Here is an 18,915-nt window from a genome sequence, read left to right as displayed (position 1 = left end):
ACACTCTTTAAGTAACTAAAATTCTGCTAATGCAAAGAGGGAACAGTTCTACATGGTTCCTTAGGGCAGAAAGGGGCCTTGGGGTAAATTCTCTGGGGAACATTAAAGAATGAATAGGCTATCCTTAAAAATTTAAGACTTTTGTCCCAGGAAGAAACAAGAAGAGGCCAAACAGCCATGACTGGGGATGGTGAAGATTGTACACCTGCCAAGGTCTGGGGCAGGAACAGAGCTCTGAGCATTTTTCCACCCAGATGAGCTCTCAAATGAACTCAAATGCCAATGAAGGCAAAGGATTTTTTTGCTAACAAAGTACCTGAAGCATATAAAACCCACTTTCTCAACCTGAACACCTCTGACGCTATAGGAAGCAGGGAATGCAGTGCCAAGGGAACCAGAGGACCTGCAGATGGAGCAGCAGCTGGGGGGGTTGGTGCCCTCTCTTTAATATTAAAACTTAGCCCTGTTAGTGTTGGTCTTGTTATTTAGTATCCTTGTTCAACTGCTCTTGTACTTATACCTTTAGGACAGAGGAGAGAACCCTGAATTCTGGCTCAGCTTTGAGGCCTGGATTCTGGCATCATTAAAAGAAAAAAAAAAAAAGAAAATGCATCAGAAAATGTCTGGTAAGGCAAGACCAAGGCAGGGACAAGGAATTTTTTGAAAGGCTTTGGGAGAAGCAGTAATGTGGAAGGCAAGCCACCCACTTGCTCCCTCTGAAAACCCACTGGCTACTCCCTAGACTGTGGATATCTCAGAAGCATGAGCCTCTTCTGGCTATAACTGTCACATAACAATCACCTGAATACTGGCATAGCCCTGCTCCAGCCTTGGGTACAACCTAAGGCTGTCATACCCCAAAGCACCAAAGAGTCTGGGGGCTACTACTACCAATCCCAAAGGTGAACAAGGGTATTACACAGCATTCCATGATGTGGATCTAAAATCCTCTATTTGGGGCCCAGAACCAGGGGCCAACCCTGCTCCCTGATGCCACAGCACCAAGACCGCACACTCTGCTTGCCCCCCTGCCTCTACCAGCTCAGATCAGCCAGAAAGGCCAAACACTGGACAAAGCAGGAGAGTTGATGACCATCAGGTATATTGGGGAGAAGAGAAATGGAGACATCTTCACAAGTGTCTCCCATCATCATCAGCAGCCTCTGTAACTTGCTGGGGGTTCAGAAGGAGCAGGGAGTTCATGGGGCTCCTCCGGCAAAGATGAGTTCCAGGGCTGCTTGGATGTCCCCACCAGTAGCCTGAAGGGCCCGCAGGCTCAGCTCGTCATCCTGGATGCCCATGTCACGCAGCTGCTGCAACTGGGGCTGCCACTGACTCTGTGGAAAGGCAGGGTAGACAGAAGCTGTTAACTGGGACCCTAATGAAGATGCAATTAGGTCTATACTTTCAGGGAAAAGAAAAAAAGATGGGACTCCTAGGGCAAAGGTGGTATACTAAGTTCCATGGAATTGGGACTTCAGGAACATTAAAAGGCTTGAGGGTTAAGAACACAAATTCAAAGTTTTACAGTAAGAAAGGGTCAAAAGAGAAAATGCAAATTACTGTCTCAATTCTTTCTCTTGTGTGCATGTGTGCATACACACACACAAATAAATGGGAGAGGAATAAAACTAGTTTTGTTTTTTAGCATAATAGTGTAGTGAAAAGTCTTACTCTTATCTAGTCCAACTCCTACCCCAAGTAACCTATTTTATTTCTTTCAAGGAATATAAATGTATATTCCTAGGCAAGCACTCTACCATTGAGCTACATCCCCAGCCCTTTTAAAAAAAAATAATCTTTGAAACAGGATCTCACTAAATAACCTGAGCTGGCTTTTAATGTAATTAATCTATCCTGGAGATGTTTCCATATTGGTACATAAAAGAACTTTTTAATACTCACACAATATTCTAACACATGCGTGTCCTTAAAACACAAAAACTGGACTGTTTCCAATCTTTTGCTATCACAAAAGCTGCAGTGACTGACTCTACAACTGTCATTTTCTACAGGCACATAAACCTCCAGAACAAATTCTGAGAAAAGGGGTTGCTGGAATTATTATATGGGTTTAATAGCTATCTGTACTTCCTTTCCAGTGAATAGTCTGTTCATATTCTTTGCCACCACTTTGTGAAGCTGGGGATCAAACCCAGGACCTGTGCATGCTAGGCAAATACTCTACCACTGAGTTACATCAGTCCCTTTGCCTATTTTTCTATGGAGTTATTTGTCTTAATTTCTAGAACCTCTATACATCAGGAAGATTTCATCCTCTGTGTGATACGTTAGACTTTCCCCCTCAGTTTAGTTAGCCTTTGTTTAGTTTTTATAGTTATTGTTATTTGGGTTTGATTTGCAGGCAGAACTCAAATTTTGAGTTATAAACTCAAAATTTATAACTCTTTTTTTTTTGGGGGGGGGGGCGGTACTGGGGATTGAACCCAAGGGCACTTAACCACTGAACAACATACCAAGGCCTTTTTATTTTTTATTTTGAGATAGAATTTCACTAAGTTGCTTAGGGCCTTGCTAAATTGCTGAGGCTGGCCTCAAACTTGGAATCTTCCTGCCTCAGCCTTCCAAGCTGTTAGGATTACAGGCATGCACCACCATGCCTGGCTTATAACTCTTATTTAATGGCTCCTGGATTCTTAGTTTCAGCCATGAAAGGACCTTATCTACTATAAGGATTTAAAGAAATACACTCACATTTTATTCTAGTATTTTCATAGTGTCATCAATATCCCTACTTCATGATAGGAAGAAGTATGCAATGTAGGGAAAACTGTGTGTACACATGCAGGAAGAAGGCAGTGGGGAAGAAAGGCAAATGCAAAGAGCCAGGCAGGGGTGAGACTGTGAAGCACACATCAACTCAGGGGACTGATGCAGGAGGAGTCTAAGTTCAAGGTCAGCCTTAGCAACTCAGCAAGGACCTAAGCAACTTAGTGAGACCCTATATCAAAAAATAAAAAGGGCAGGGAGATGTGGCTCAGTGGTTAAGTGCTCCTAGGTTCAATACTCAGTACCGAAAAAAAAAAAAAAAAAAGCCCACATCAACATGGAGGCATTTGATAGGTCAGATGGAACCAAGGCAAGTGCAGAGCTGCAGAGCCAAGTGAACAGGCATCTAACAGGGGAAGATGAAAGCATGGAGAAGTTGTCCTCATGTCCTGTGCCTATTACCCTCATTGTCCCTAAGGGCCAGTGGGGTAGTGAAAACCACATGGGTCTGAACTCTGTCTTTACCATTTCATGGCTTTGGGATCTAGACAAGTTCTAGGAATGACACTCCCTGAAGAGGCTTACTGTAAGGAATAAAGGAAGCAGACATAAAGCTAACAGCTCACGTGTGGAGGCATGTAATAAAATGCTGAGGCCTTGGGTTTTCCACTTAGCTGCCAGGGTGACCCTTCCTCTTCTTCAAACCTGCCAAGTCTCCCTCCTTAAGTTGGCATTTAAGGGCCCTCACACCCAGCATACCCAGGCTCCCTTTCTCAGCTCCATCTCAGAACTTTTTACACTGGGATGCTGCACTGTACCTTGAAGTTTTGTTTGTGGGTTTTTGTGTTTTTTTTTAATATTTTTTAGTTGTAGTTGACACAATACCTTTTATTTATTTTTATGTGGTGCTGAGGATCGAACTCAGGGCCTCGTATATGCTAGGTGAGCACTCTACCACTGAGCCACAACCCTAGCCCCTGGAGCCTTGTAGTTTTAAGTATATAATATATGCCTCCACACATTTGCTCAAACAGGGAGTTGCCTCCACCTGGAAACTATTCCTTTCCTACCACAAACATCTCTTTTCCCTATTTGGTTAACTGCTAATTCTTGCTGGCTGTGGTGGTGCATGTCTATAATCCCAGCAGCTTGGGAGACAGGAGAATCTCAAGTTCAAAGGTAGGCTCAGCAATTTATTGGAGCCCTAAGCAACTCAGTGATACCCTGTCTCCATAGAAAATATGAAAAAAGGCTGGGGATGTGGCTCAGTTGTTAAGTGCCCCTGGGTTTAATCCCCAGTACCCTCCCCCCGCAAAAAACAAAACAAAAAATAAAACCTGTTAATTCTTTGACAATCAGCTTAAATACCCCTTCCTAAGAAAAACTTTGCCTAACTAAGCCCTCACTTCAAGAAGCTGGGTTTCTCACCTTATTGCTCCCTAGTTCCAAACCTGCCTGGTGCCCCATTATGGCAGGGATGAGAACCAGTTTTCCCGATGCCCCTGCATCTGGAGCCAGACCTCGTATTACATATGCTCAATGATCAGCTCATGCTCACTGAATGAATGAATGACTTCCTGACTAAAACTGACATGATTATACAAGCCAGGCAGTCAGGGGAGTCAGGTCATGGTCACTGGGAGCAGGAGTAGAAGCCACAGGGACAACTGTTCTTAGTAAGAACACTCCTCACCTGTCACACGCCATGCCCATACCTAGAACGAAGCATGCTAAATGAGAAGGACTCCACAGCACAGAAAAACGATTGGCTTCTAAAGCAACAAGAGGGTCACATGGAAGTCAGGAAATGGGGAAGACTGACCTGAAGGCTGGGCTGCCCAGAGGCCTGCAGGGCATGCTGGAGGGCTTGACTGAAGAGATCATTGGTGATGGGCGTTCCTGACTGGACACCAGAAGACATTGGTGAGGTCCCTGATGAATGGCCCTAGAGACAAATCAATCAGAGTCACCTCAAGAACTATCTCAACTCGCTACAGATATCTACAATTATCATATCACCCCATATGCTTCTTGGGTACCCAACTACTACCTTCCAACAGGGATCTGCTACGAGATAACCACATGAAGCTATTTATGTGGGCAAAAAAAGTTCCATTTTCTTCCACTCCATGAAAACGGACTTTAAGCCCACAAGCCAGTCTAAGACTCCAGTTCTGAGAGAAGGCCTTGGAAGCTGGAGTAACTCATCACCAGGAATGCTTAAGTTGGTGATACCTAGTCCCAGTCAGGGATGAGGAAGGGCATATTACATGAGGGGAGATTCTTCTGAATACTAGGAGGAATCAGCCAGGCCTATGTCAAACCTCTTAGCCCTAAGGCAAATGAGGGGAAAGTCACCTGAACTGTACCAAGAAATCCCAGCAGGGGCTTCAGGGTATAGCTCAAACCAGATCTAGCACCAGGGTCAGCAAAGGCAAATCCTATTCTATCACTGGGGAGCTTCTCCCTTGGGGGCACGGCCTTGATATTCCAAGTCCTCTCTCCATACCTGGGTGCCAGGAGTTGGTGTGTGAGAGCTGCTTTCTGGCGTGCTGGCCAGGGCCAGGGCAGTGGCCAGTTCACTCTGGGTGATGGGACGGGGTCCAGCAGCTCCACTGTATCCCAGGGAGGCTGGTCGAGAGCTGGATGTGCTGCTAGAGGGTGTAGATCGGGTGCTCTGGAGAAGGGAGGATCCAGAATCAGGAAAGACACTGAAATCCCCAAAGGAACCTCTCTCCACTCCAGAAACAGTTCCTGGGAAGACTGCCTAAGCTCCCAGATCCCAAAAAGAATACAGAAAAGGAACAGTATGACAAAGTCTTGGCCCCACAAAGGGCCTACCTATGACCACTTCTCAGCCTTGGGAGTGCCAAGTCCCAAGGAGGGGCTCATTCCTAGCACCATCTCCCCTAAGCAGCAGGCAGTCGGGCCACTTACTGGGTGAAAGTCATCCTCATCATCTGAGAGCCCTTCAAACAGGAAGCCACCTGGAAGAGAGTGAACAGATTTCAGGAGGAAGAACAGAAAGGCACAGGCGTAGCTCCAGATCTCAGCTCAAGTTACTCCAAATTCATATTTCATCTCCCCTTGGAAAATTACAGGACAGATGCACTTCCTGACTCAAACTGAGAGTTCCCAAGGAACGCCCTCTGCCAACACTATACATAGCTGCTGAGGAAAGCAAATCCTTGGGCCATTACCAGCTCCTGAAGGGCCTACAGTACTCTCTTCTGGAGCTTACCTGGCATATCTCTGTACGAGCTGGAGGGCATGCTTCGGGAAGAGGAGTCAGCTCCTGGCATTGGGGTACTACCTGCTACTGAGTGCAGAACCAGGATGATGGCATTGACCAGGGCTGGGTGAGCAGGTACCAATCTAAGACGGGACAAGAAAAACCCAAGGGTGACCAAGAAGGAAAAAGACATCCTCAACCATGACAGTTCTGGGTACCCCCTCACTATGACAGAGATGCCTTTCCTGCCCTGCCTTCAGCATCTTATGCTAAGAAGCTGATCCACCCTCAGCAATGAAGCAAGGCCTTCAGTTTCTGGAATCTATTGCAAATCCATCACTTTCATCTCAGACAAAGCATGATGGGAAATGCATAGGCTGGTGGGCTCAGGTTCTGGTCCTAGACAACATTCTTACTATACTGGGCACCTTTGACAGCTTCCTTCTCGGTCTCTGGGTAGGGTTGTTTCCACTGGGAAAACAAGGGGATGTGGCCTTTTCTGTCCCTTCTAGCTCTAATATTTTAGAGAGAGCTTAAATCCTTCAGGGACTCTCTAACATCTACCAAACAAAATCTAAACTGACCCAGGCACACAAAGCCCTGTCCCACATAATTTTGCTTCATCCTGACACTCCTCACATGTCCCTGACTTTAAGCTTTACCATTCCCAAACAGCCTTTGCTCCTTCTCACCTCCTAACATATTCAGAAGGTGGATCCAGTGACAGGCTGAGGATGGGCTCCAAGAGCACAATCCAGGGCAACAATTAGGTTTCTGGCCTAACCACATGAGAACAGACATGATTCCCTCTAATACGATGATTACACTTACGTATCCAGCATGTTAGGATCGGCAAAAACAGAGAAGAGGTCCTTGTCCTGGAGAACTCCTAAAAGAGAACACAACCCCCTTCAGAGAATGGAAATCTGGTCAGATCCAGGATGGTGAAGAGGCACTAGTCTCAGAACAATTAGTTCAACAGGAACATAGGACCTGCCCTAATGAGAAGAGGAGGAAACACCCCAAGCAACACAATCCAAGTACACTCCTTCCTCTTCCAGTGGGGATGTTCCCCTGCCCTGAACCTCCCCACTGTGCTTCAAACACTGAGCATTAACACACCAGTCTTCCTCCTCTGTATCTTTGAGTTCCCTCATCCATCAAGTTGTATAGGAAGTCTTCCCTTCAGTGATTGAAGTGATTCAGGCTAAATGTAGCCCTCATTTGGCATGCTCACACCCTCATTTATTATGCTATTTAGACCATTATCACTCTGGAGGACTGAGAACTCTTAGGGGATAAGTACGTAAAACACATCTTGATCACTTTCCTCTTCCCGCAAGACCAGTGATTCTTTAGAAAATGGTGAGAATCACTTTAGGGTTATGGCCTTCTCCTGGTTTTTCCTTTTCCAACAACTCTTATTTCCTCAAATCCTTTCCTGAACTTACCCAAAGCAATGGGGTCACTGCTGAGGCCTGGGGTGGCCACAATGATTTGATCCAGAGACTCTTTGTTGCTGAGCATCTTAAAGACCTGCAGGAGAAACAGGGAGGACTAAGCATTTCAACTAGTTTCAAACATTCATCAAATGCCCACACTCTGCTCAAAGACTTCCTCCCTCTACATGTTTGCACATACACCATCACAATGAAACAATACCCCCGGAAATAAATGAGCCTCGTTTTGCTCTGAGATTGTGGCTTACTGGAAAAGAAACAAAGAATTGAAAAAAAAAAAAAAAAAGGCAAGTATACCTCAATCTCTGTGGTTCTTTTCCCCACCATAGTTCTAACACTTGCAAAATGAAAGGTCTCATTACAAGCCCAATAACAAAGGTTTCTCTAGATCCCAAAAGTCTTTTAAAATCTCCATACAATTACTATTTCATATTCATATATACTGGGAAGTTCACAGCTGTATTAATTTTCCTGTCAACTTTCCTACAGAAAAGCATCAGCCCATTCCCCAGTGAGGAAACCAATGTTAAGGGGTGGTAGGCACGCAGTTCAGCCAAAGACAAAGAATGAGGCCCAGCAAAAACTGTGTAGATACTTTGGCTACTGCCATATTCATTCCATGAGGCCAGTATGAGAGAGGTTATATCATTATCATTAGATGGAATCAACACCAACTAACACCTAGCTAAGACAGGCTCTCTGGGAAAAGATAGGGCTCTACTGAGGCCCACAGACAAGGCAAAACTCCCAGAGGAACTCTTGGTTGCTGTGGCAACGGGACTCCCAGCTCCCACTCTCCACCATCAACACCAGCATTCACACCCTCTTCCTGCAGCCCCAGCTCACACTCACCGCCTCCCTGTAGGAGGAGCTGCTGTGCAAAGCAGTGTGCAGAACCCGGAACTCCCTCAAGGCAGCCACTTTGTCCACAGGTTCTGGGGAACAAGACACAGTTAACCTTGTTATGTCCTTGCCACAGACATAATAACATCATTTCAGCAAATGGCCATTTGCAACCTGGTCCACACATTCCCTCCCCTCATCACTCTGTAAGAATGTGACAATCCACTCAGACCCATTTGTGCCACAGATGTGAAAACTGCACTCTCCTTTAAGTAGTTTTAGTAGATAAAACAAACAAATTCAAGTTCAGGCCAAGGGAATCTTACCACATGAAAGAGTGTTCTGATCAACAACTAACTATAGGAATTCTAAACTTCTTACATTTGACAAGGAGGAAGGTAAAATCAACTCAGTAGACTTTTATGCAAGGATTTAAATAAGTGCTCTGCAAACCATCTTAACAATACAGTGCTATTCTAACACAGTATATTAACAGAAAGAAATAGAACACAGAGTTATATATGTACTTTCTAGTAAAACTATGTAAAAAGTGTCAGTGTGTCTGTGGTCCAAAGCTGGAGGGGACAAGAGGATAAGAGCACTTAGATAAGTAACAGGTCCAAGGGGTAACTATTTTCTCCTTAGTATTCTTTCATGTTTCTGTAATATTATTTTCAATCTAAAAAAAAAAAATCTAAATCTAAATCTAAAAAAAAAAAAAAAAAAGAAGGACCAAGAAAACACACTGTGCTCCCAAGGCTCTTAAAAACTTTCCATAACATGCCCAACAGCAAGGCCCCAAACTCCTCTTTGATCTTTAGACACTAATTCATACATAAGGGAAATTTTAGTAATAACCTCAGCTACTTGTGGTTACTTTACCATAAAAGACCTCAGTCCATTTCAAAGAAATATGGGTAACAGCAAAGAGACCAGGTAGGTAGGAAGTTCATCCTGGGTCACACTTTTTAAAGTGTGGTAATCCTCACCAAGGGACTGCTACTTGTGTTTATATGTTTGTATAGATTGTATCATCTGACTTCAGGGGCATACTACCAAGGAAAATGAACTGTACTCCTGGATACAGTGTAGCAGTCATGTCCTATAGCCCTAATAACAAGGGCTAACTCTCAAAAAATACTCAACTTTACCTAACTTACTCATTTAACAAACACATACTGAGCATGTACCCTGTGCCTGGCTTTGGGCAAGTCACAGGAAGCAAAAAATAAGAATCTTTACAAACAAAGGAATTCTTGGGGCAGTAGGAGAAATGAGATTAGATCAAACACACAATTATAAAATACCACACTGATGGCCTCAGCAGATATGTGAATGCAAGCAAGGGCACTGGCCATCTCTGAGAGACAGGACCAGGATCCACAGCCACCTCCCAGGGAAGATCTGAGAGGGACACTTAAGGTAGAGCAGATGTTTACTTAGGGAAGAAGCTCTTCCAAGCCTAAGTGAGAACATGAGCAAAGATATGGAAGAAAAAGAATGTGGTGTTCGGAAGGAACAGCAAGTCATTTTTTATGTCTGGAGCTCAGGGTACACATCCCTGCTCAAATAGCAGGCTAAAGTAAAATCTTGAGAATTTATAACACACCATAGAGAAACACCAAAGGGATCCAGGTGGGAAGGGAGAGACGGGCCAGTTTTCATCCTATAAGCTCTCATCTAGTGGGAGAAGAATGTACTTCCTTTGGAAGAAGAGTGCCAGAGGAGAAACTATATTTAAAGTATTGCCACAAAGCCATTTCTTTTCAGATTGAAAAGCTTCTTTTCGCCTCCCAATAAAACGTCCATTTGCTTAAAAAATAAATCTCCAGGCAGAAGTTAGGAGGAAATGGATTCTAAGTATTCTAAGCTAGCAATGAGCTAATAATAATGGGCATCTCTGTACCCTTTGAAGGGTGGGAGGTAGCTAGCCTATTGGAAAGCACTTTGTCTCTTGAACCTCTAAAACCTAGGTCCCTATCAGCTCTTGCATTATGCTTTTTGTTTTATTTTTTGGTACTGGGGATTGAGCCCAGAGGTGCTTTACCACTGAGCTACATCCCCAGTCCTTTTTATTTTTTGAAACATGGTCTTACTAAGTTGTTGAGACTAGCCTCAAGTGTGCAATCCTTCTACCTTAGCTTCTCAAATAGCTGGGATACGGGCATGTGTCACTGCATCTGACTCTTGCATTCATTTCTAAGTAAGTAACCTTTCCAACCCTTTTCCTTCATCTATAAAATGCTAATTAATGTTACCTACCCTGCAGGGCCACTGTCATGATTAAGTGAGATATCAAAGGGGAAAAAAACCTAGCTCACAGAAGCCATAAATATTCCTTTCTTTTGTTAATGCCCTCTAGCAAAAGAACGGCACCCAAACACAGAAGAACACCTGCATTTGAACAAGATGGGTTTATTGCTCACTACACAGAGGAGAATGCAAACCAAAGGGAACTATAAGGTGTCTCAACAAGATGATATTAGAAAGGACATAGAGGATTTAAGCTTTGAAGCCAGGTGCAATGGCACACACTTGTAACCCCAGCTACTTGGGAGGCTGAGACAAGACTACAGGTTGAGGCCAGCCTTGGCAGCTTAGTAAGACCCTGTCTTACAATAAAAAATCAAAAGGGCTGGGATGAAGCTCAGTGACAAAGCACCTCTAGGTTCAACCCCAGTACAGGAGGAGGAAAAACGATTTAAGCTTTGGCTGGGTAAGTTTGGGAAAAGTAGGATTTTGCTCTGAATTTGAAGCCATCGGGAAGTGGGGACAATTTCATGATTGGGTTTATTTTTTGTTGTTGTTTTTAGGTTTTTTTAATACCAGGACTGAACCCCGAAGTGTTTAACCACTGAGCCATATCTCTAGCCCTTTTTATATCTTATTTAGAGACAAGGTCTCACTGAGTTGCTTAGAGCCTTGCTAAATTGCTAAGGCTGGCTTTAAACTTGTGATCCTCCTACCTCAGCCTCCTGAGGCGCTGGTATTACAGGCGTGCGCCACCATACCTGGCATGATTGGATGTTTTAATAATCCTTCTTAAGAAGGAAGGAAAAAATACAGCAGTTACTGGTAAAGAAGCAACAGTCATTCTCATTAGCCAGAATAGAAGGATATGTGATCACTTTTGCAGTTTGGACAATGTACAGATTTTGGTCTCTGCTCAGAAATGATAAAGATCTTATTTTTGTCTTGATCCACGATGACCTCAGAATGTCCTTGTCTAAAGTTGGTGACTTGTGCATTTGTTCATGTTCCATGAAAGGACTCCAAGGTCTACTTTTGAGTACCAGGTCAACCCTTGGATGTCAAGGGATTCTTTTTTCTTTCTCACTTCCCATTAGAATACAAAAGAAGATGTTTTTTGACCTTTATGTTTAGAACTGAAAAGAGGGTAAATTTTCAAGCTGACAACAATCATGAACATTATAAAAATACGTCAAATTGACAATTTTTATATAGCTTGCCTTTATCTAGATGAAACTTTTAAAACACAAATATAAAACTTAAATTATGAATTCCAAGTAGCACCTTCTATTAATAAATCAGAAAGGCTTTAAAGGTTTTGTATATTTTCTCCAAGAGTGACTTTAATGTTGTTGGAACATTTTCTGGAAAATAAACTACCAGTACATCAGGAGTTGTAAGCTGATTGAACAAATCATTGCCTGATGCAGTTGGCAGGATGATTTGCTCACAAGAAAACAAACTACAGCATTAGAGAAGTGCAAGAAGTTTCCAGCTTTTTCCTAATGACAACAGCAACAATAATAAAAGGAAACAAAGTTCATTCAGAAATAAGCTATTAATCTAAAGACTTTAAATGGAAACACATTCTCTGTCCATTAGAAAACATCAGGTAAAGAACTTAGAAAGTAGAGAAATAAATCTCCTACCATTAGTGGCAATTTACTGTTTATCAATGTGATACAATCAAGTAATAAAGTCGTTTCCTATTGACATTGTCTCTTTGTTCCACCCAGGCCCATGCCTCAAGAAAACACAATCCCTTCCCTTGAAGAAATTACAGAAACTCTGCTGGTCTGACTAAGGGCCAACACTCACTCACCTGGTTTCTGATCAGGCTCAGGCCAGGATTTGCGCAGAACATGAACCGTGGACCCGGGCTGAATGCCATAGAAATCAAGGGTCTGATCATCTTTTAGCTTCCGGCCACAGTAGATAAGATCTAAAAAAAAACAACAAAAAAACCTGTCCATTTATTTTGTTCCTCAAAACAATTTAGATGATTTTTGTCCCCTGAGAACCTTATTTTGGTTGGGCAGAAAGCTGGAGAATGATACATACTTTAAAACATACTCTTATTTAAGAAATACATTTTAGCCAAGTGTGGTGGCCCACACCTGTAATTCCAGAGACTCCAAAGGCTAAGGTAGGAGGATTGCCAAGTTTGAGGCCAGCCTTATCAAATTAGTAAGATCCTGTCTCAAAACTTGAAAATAAGTAAAAAGTATCTCAGTGGTAGAACACCCCTGGTTCAATCTCTAGTCCAAAAACAAAAGAAAGAAATTTAAACAACAATTGTTAGCAAGTACAAACCCACAAGATGGAGCTATACAGAATCCAACCATAAAAGAACTCTAGAATTTAACATTGTAGAAATTGCTCCATTTAAAAGTGGGAAAATGTAAAAACAAAAAAGGATGAATCCAATCTGGTGAGGCAGAAAATACCTACTCACCAGTTAAAACCCTTAGCTATTATAAATTACATTTACAGCATAATTTAATTATATTATACTTAAACTCCTCCTTCCTCCACTTGAAATGCCCTTGTCTTCGTTTCCTTATTTTTCCATCTTCCCTCTAATCAACCAGCCAAACAACAATTTTTCTAATCATTTCTTAAGATTTAAGGGATACACTGAGGAGCCTCCTCAGATCAACAACTCATTCCTTGACCTGCCCCAAATTTTTATCCTTTTAGAGAAAAAACTCAACAATATAATAGTTTAGGAATTGTGATGAAGCAGTTCCATGTAATACATGACTGAAATGGCAAGCAAGAGTTCTATTATGATTTGTGACTCGCCTAACACTCACTTCTCTGAAGTGTTAACATTATGAGGCAACAAATCCCAAGCCTTTAATTCACTCTGGTAATTCTGTAAGTATCCTCCCCACATAAGAGATCAGAGCAGCAGTTCAAGCCCAGTCCACAGAGACTCACCAATCAGCTCAGGGTCTGGAACAGACTCCTGGAGTTTGCCAGCAATAAGCTGCTTCAGAAATGAAATACTATAGCCCCCTAGTGAGTATTCTCCAAGTTCTGTCTCTGGCAACCGAAGAATAGACTTTGGGGCAAGTGGCTGGTCAGCCAGCTTCACTGCCAGATGCCAGTCTGAGAGAGACATCCTCTCTCTTTCGCGCTCTCTCTTTCTCCCTGTAAAAGAATAAAGCCTCAGTAGTTGAAGGACAGATCACCATCCTAATCCACTCCCACCCACCTAAGGGTTAAATAACAGACAATTCAGTGTGACACTGTTAGAGAAGCATTAGATGCAACATCAGGAGGCCAGAACTAGAATATGTGGCCCTCCCTTTATTCAGCTCTTTAGGCCTCAGTTTCTTCATCTTTAAAGTGGGCATAAATACCATCCAATTTAATAGGAATGTTGTGAGGTTCAAGTGAGATTATCCAATCCTCTCCCTCCTATGCATTCCTTGTTTCTGATTTTTTTTCTTCATTTCTTGGTGGTTTAGTTACAACAGCTTATATCAAGTACCCTGTTTTTCCACCCCCCCCCCTTGGTCTTTCTCTGTGAAAGATTTATGCTGCCACCCAACTCATGATTTTGAAATATAGAACTGATCAAGTCATTCCCCTGCTTAGAGCACCTCAATTGGCTTCAAACCACCTCTATGAATAAACTGAAACGTCACAAAATCATTCCTTTTGCCTCCTGCCATCTTTCCTTTCTAACAGAGCCTTGCCCTGTGCCACTCCCCCAACAGGTTAAGTACACCTCACTATGTCTCCATTCAAAATAAAGCTCTCACCTTTGCTAATTTCCTGACTTTTCAAGTCTTCCTTTTTTGGTCTCTTAGCAGACTCCTACCAGGCCAACACAAACACAATCTCCTCTAAACTCTTCTTTTTCCTGTTGTTCTCACTGGGCAAAACAGCTATTTACTTTCCACCAGCACACACACACCAACTCTTTAAAGTCCTTGAATACAAACATTAGAATTTTTTGCCTATGTTGTCCACATGCCTGGCACATATGGATGCCTAGAAGTCAAAAGTTCTGAGGATGGAAAAGTCTCTCAAAGCAAAGCAAGTCCTTGTTTTAGTCATCATTATTGCTTCCAAAGAGGTCTCTGAAAGGGTATTGGAAAACAAAAGGCTGCCCATCCCATCTTAAAACATCCATACTCAAGGTACCATCCGCCTCCAGGTTTAAAACAAGATTTGTACACCAATCTCACTTAATCCTCACTGTTCCCCGGGGCAGGCATTATTGTCCACATTTTACAGGTGATGGACTCAAGATTCAGAAAGGTGAAGTCACCTGGGCCAAGGTCACAGATAGCTAGCAGTGAGGTAGGAACACTGTCTGGTGGCTAGCCCACCTCTCCGGTGGGACCAGTTATCTAGCCGACCCACGTCGAGCCCGCGCGACCAGGGGCCCCTGCGCCCTCACCCGTCCCGCGGAAGGAACCCGGCCGCAGAGCCGCCGGTGTAAACACTCACTCTGGCCCTCTCGCCGGAAACCGGAAGCTCCGCGCTGCATTCCGGGAGTTGCAGTTTCCGCTGCAGCCCCGCCCCTTATAAATAGTCGACCAGCAAGGGGCGCTAGTTGTCATGCTTCCGGTTCCGGGGAGGCGTGGCTCCGGATCCGTTTGAAATCCCCGGCGGGAGGGCTTTCGCGGGAGGTGATACTGTTTCCTGTCAGATTAACCGGCGATGTATTGAATTAGGGAGGGCTGGTGTGGCTTTTTCCAAAGAGGTAAACAGACCCTGGATTCCCGCGCTCTCCTGAGAAGCCTATGAAGACCAGCGGTTCTGCCGGGCTGAGGAAACGCCCATTGCTGGGCCGTCGGTGGGATGGCTGACCCCGGGTCCCCTCCCGCCAGGTTCCTGCCCTCCCGAAGGGCCTTTTCCCAGGCGGCCTCTTCAACACGCCCCACCGATTCCCCGCAGACCTCACGGCGAAGATGGCTGTACTCGGGTGAAGTCAGCCTCTTGTGCTCCTCGCCGCTGAATTTTTACAGGGGTCTTACCAATGGGATGTACAGGGACCCTTCAAAAATTGGGTCCTTGAGAGGAGTTACAAAGTCGGGTTCCTGGCACACCCTGAACATTCAGCGTTGAGGTTCATATAACATTCGTAGAGTCAGTGTGGGGAGGGGACTTTCCACTGAACTCTCAGAGAAACTGCATATTTTAGATGATTGAAAAAGTTTCACATGGTTAAAATTAGATTGTGCTTGCACAACAGTTAGAATTATCTAAAATCAAAAAGGGGCTATGATTGGAGTCAAGGAATTAGTTAAAGAACTAAGAAAAGCAATAACAACAAAAGGAGGCTATAAGAAATGGGCTGAGTTTGTGGCTCAGAGGTAGAGCGCTCGCCTAGCATGCGTGGGGCACTGGGTTTGATCCAGTTTTATCCTTTTAGAGAAAAAACTCAACAATATAATAGTTGATATTGTGTCCACCTATAACTAAAAATTAATATTTAAGAAAAGAAGAAAATGAGAGCCCTGTGTGGTGTTGCATGACTCTAATCACAGTGGCTTCGGAGGCTGAGGCTGGTGGATCCCAGGTTCGAAGCCAGCCTCAGCAACTTAGAGAATCTATAGGCAACCTACACGCCTTTGGTTTCAATCCCTGGTACCAAAAAAGAAACAGAAAATGAAGTTGATCATAATAGATAGAGATTGATCCTGCATGCACAGATGTAAAAGCTGAATTCTTGAACATTCCTCTATAGAGCCTGGGACTAGGGCAGTATTTGAGCAGGATAATTTCAGGAGTGCAGACAAACTGCATGTTTGGGAGGAGGCTAATTATGGAGTTCTGTCCTCAGTACCACAGGAAAATAAATAAAATAAAGGTATTGTGTACAACTAAAAAATATATATATTTTAAAATCACATATCTGTGATTACAGGAAAGACAGGAAATCCTCAGGTACTAGACATGAAGAAGGAACTGAAAACATGACAGAGTTTGAGAGGAGGCTAATCATGGAGGTCCCCAAAGTCCTTTCCCCATTCTTCCCATCTTTAGATATACCCCCTCTTTCATGAAAATTTTTTTTTAAAAAACTGGGGATTGAACCCAGGGCACTTTACCACTGAGCTACATTCCTAGTCCTTTTTATTTTATTTGGAAACACATCTCCCTAAGTTGCTGAGGCTGGCCTCTTGCTGTCCTCCTTTGTCAGGTTCTGGAGTCACTGGCATTACAGGTCCAGCTCAGAAACTCTTCCTCAGTGTACAAATCTCTTGAGCTCTGTCCTATCTACTGTGGTACTTGCATCTAAACCCCATATTTTATTGTTTAATTACTTTTTTTTTAAGAGAGAATTTTAAAATATTTTTTAGTTCTCGGGGGACACAACATCTTTGTATGTGGTGCTGAGGATTGAACCCGGGCCCCAGACACGCCAGGCAAGCGCGCTACCCCTTGAGCCACATCCCCAGCCTCTGTTTTATTAAACTTTAATATTGTGTCTTCACTGCCTCCAGGAGAAACCAGGAACCCTGTCTTTTTTTTTTTTTTTCCAAAGTGGAGCTGAATATACTAGCTGCTCATAAATTTCTGTTTTGGTTGATTTCATCATAATCTGCATGAAGGAATGGACTATGACTATCTTGTCCCCGTTACCTTCAGCAGTTGACCAGGGCATGGCACATAGTAGGTTAGCAATAAATATGTATTGAATGAATAATTCAGGCCAAAGCTATTTACCAAATGTCATTCTCGTGGTATAGCCTTATGTTCCCAAGAGAAGGAGGAAACTTCTCTGAGTTCTTCATCATACAGTATTCAGAAACACTGTAATGATAAATTATAAATGAGCAAATGAATAAAGGGATAACACAACTAAACAGGTTCTTTGGAAACCAAGTTAGCGAGTAGGTGCTGTGCTCCAAAATAAGAATCAGATCTTAGAGAAAATTAGAACCTGGACACAAGACAAAGGTAGAGCAGATATTTGTTGAGAAGAAAAGTGTCCAGGCCCAGTCCTTCAGCCAATTCACATTTAGAGGCTTGTTACCTCATTAGCTCTTTCTAGAAAGTGCTGGGCAGTTATTAAACATTCAAGGGATTATTTGACCTAGTCGGTCACTGTTGGAAAACATAACAATGGACATTTGTATATTTAAGATAAAATTTTTCAAGATTATAAAATTAATACCAGGTTTCTAAGTCTGGCAAGATAACAAACTAAAAGTATTTCTATTCCTACTACAAACACAAATGTGGTATAAAATAATGCACATTAAAAATCAGATGGAGGCTGGGGTTGTGGCTCAGCGGTAGAGCACTCACCTAGCACGTGTGAGGCTCTGGGTTCGATCCTCAGCACCACAGGAAAATAAATAAAATAAAGGTATTGTGTCCAACTACAACTAAAAATATATATTTTTAATCACATAGCTGTGATTACGGAAAGACAGGAAATCCTCAGGTACTAGACATGAAGGAGGAACTGAAAACATGACAGTGAATTTGAGAGCGAATGAGTACTTCTCCAGAAAGATCTGTGGTCCTAAAATCTTGCTTGGGGGTTTCTATTTTCACACTTAAGATTGGGCCCCTCAAAGGTTGAAACTACATAAAGTTGAAATCCTTAAAATATTTGCACCCTAAGTGAAAAGGCAGGCAAGAAAGGAAGAGAGAAAAAAAAGGGAGGAAAAGTGTATTAGCACTGTAAGAAGACAAAGTTCTTTCTGGCTCTAAGGGCAATGAAAGGGGAGTCTATGTGAAAAAAAAAATTGTTTTCCCTAAGAATATGAAACCTCAAGCATGTGCTTTATATATGTTTGAGGTCAAATCTTCCAAGGCTATCCAGGAACATCCAAAACTGGTCCTGGTGCATTTTCCATAGCCAATATAAATCCTCTTTGGAGTAACACTTATTTTCTGAATTCTTAATCAAACAATGTTCAAAAGCATTATAATGATAAATTATAAATGAGCAAGTGAATAAAAGGATAACCCAGAACCAACCAAACAGGGTCTTTGGAAACCAAGTTAGCAAATAGGTGCTGTGCTCCAAAACAAGGGTCAGGCTTGCAGAAAAACTTATTTTTATGCTTAGACTTTGTATCAAACCCATACCATCTAACAGGTAAGAAGAAAAGCAAACTGAAAATGATTTCACACCAAGAATTAGCAAATATTCATGGAAGCAATTCATTGTTAAGAGAGTCAACAACACCAAAAATGTCAGATACTAGGAAGTCAGTAAGATAGGAAATAAAATTTACTAAAGACATAAAGATAACAAGTCTGTTAGACACAACACCAGCCAACCCACAAACAAGATTCCTCTCCACACTTGACTTCACAGAGAGCTGCAGATAAGGTCATTTCTGAAGAAGCACCTTATCATGTGGCAAGACCTGCTGGCACTCAAGAATGACACCACTGCTATGCAGCTTCACTTTG

General features: G+C 42.9%; 1 protein-coding gene across 5 annotated transcripts; it reads right to left on the bottom strand.

Moving 5' to 3' along the window:
• Positions 1 to 1,085: 1,085 nt before the first annotated feature.
• Positions 1,086 to 15,015, bottom strand: Ubl7 (ubiquitin like 7). 5 transcript variants are annotated; one of them, XM_015480434.2, is made up of 11 exons: positions 14,933 to 15,015; positions 13,459 to 13,671; positions 12,338 to 12,457; positions 8,275 to 8,357; positions 7,414 to 7,498; positions 6,794 to 6,851; positions 5,972 to 6,105; positions 5,668 to 5,717; positions 5,240 to 5,407; positions 4,553 to 4,675; positions 1,086 to 1,337 (listed from the first exon to the last, which is right to left on the bottom strand). In XM_015480434.2, exons 2-11 carry the CDS (start codon positions 13,640 to 13,642, stop codon positions 1,200 to 1,202), a joined length of 1,143 nt encoding a protein of 380 aa, XP_015335920.1. In that variant the 5' UTR covers positions 13,643 to 13,671; positions 14,933 to 15,015; the 3' UTR covers positions 1,086 to 1,199. The 5 variants fall into 5 exon arrangements, with proteins under 5 accessions (XP_015335920.1, XP_015335919.1, XP_015335921.1 ...); XM_015480433.2 differs by having other exon boundaries at positions 14,983 to 15,013; XM_015480435.2 differs by having other exon boundaries at positions 14,801 to 14,954.
• Between the last annotated feature and the right edge of the window lie 3,900 nt (positions 15,016 to 18,915).

Source organism: Marmota marmota, unplaced genomic scaffold, assembly GCF_001458135.2.
Source record: "Marmota marmota marmota unplaced genomic scaffold, marMar, whole genome shotgun sequence".
Taxonomy (NCBI): Eukaryota; Metazoa; Chordata; class Mammalia; order Rodentia; family Sciuridae; genus Marmota; species Marmota marmota.
This window is presented reverse-complemented; position numbering and strand designations above follow the sequence as displayed.

Excerpts from the sequence above, each read along its gene's own strand:
- Ubl7 (XM_015480434.2), bottom strand. The coding sequence starts at position 13,642 with ATGTCTCTCTCAGACTGGCATCTGGCAGTGAAGCTGGCTGACCAGCCA. Across the intron at positions 6,852-7,413 it reads CAGTGACCCCATTGCTTTGG|GAGTTCTCCAGGACAAGGAC; the intron begins GTAAGTTCAGGA and ends GTTCTCTTTTAG. Across the intron at positions 1,338-4,552 it reads CTGGGCAGCCCAGCCTTCAG|AGTCAGTGGCAGCCCCAGTT; the intron begins GTCAGTCTTCCC and ends GCCTTTCCACAG.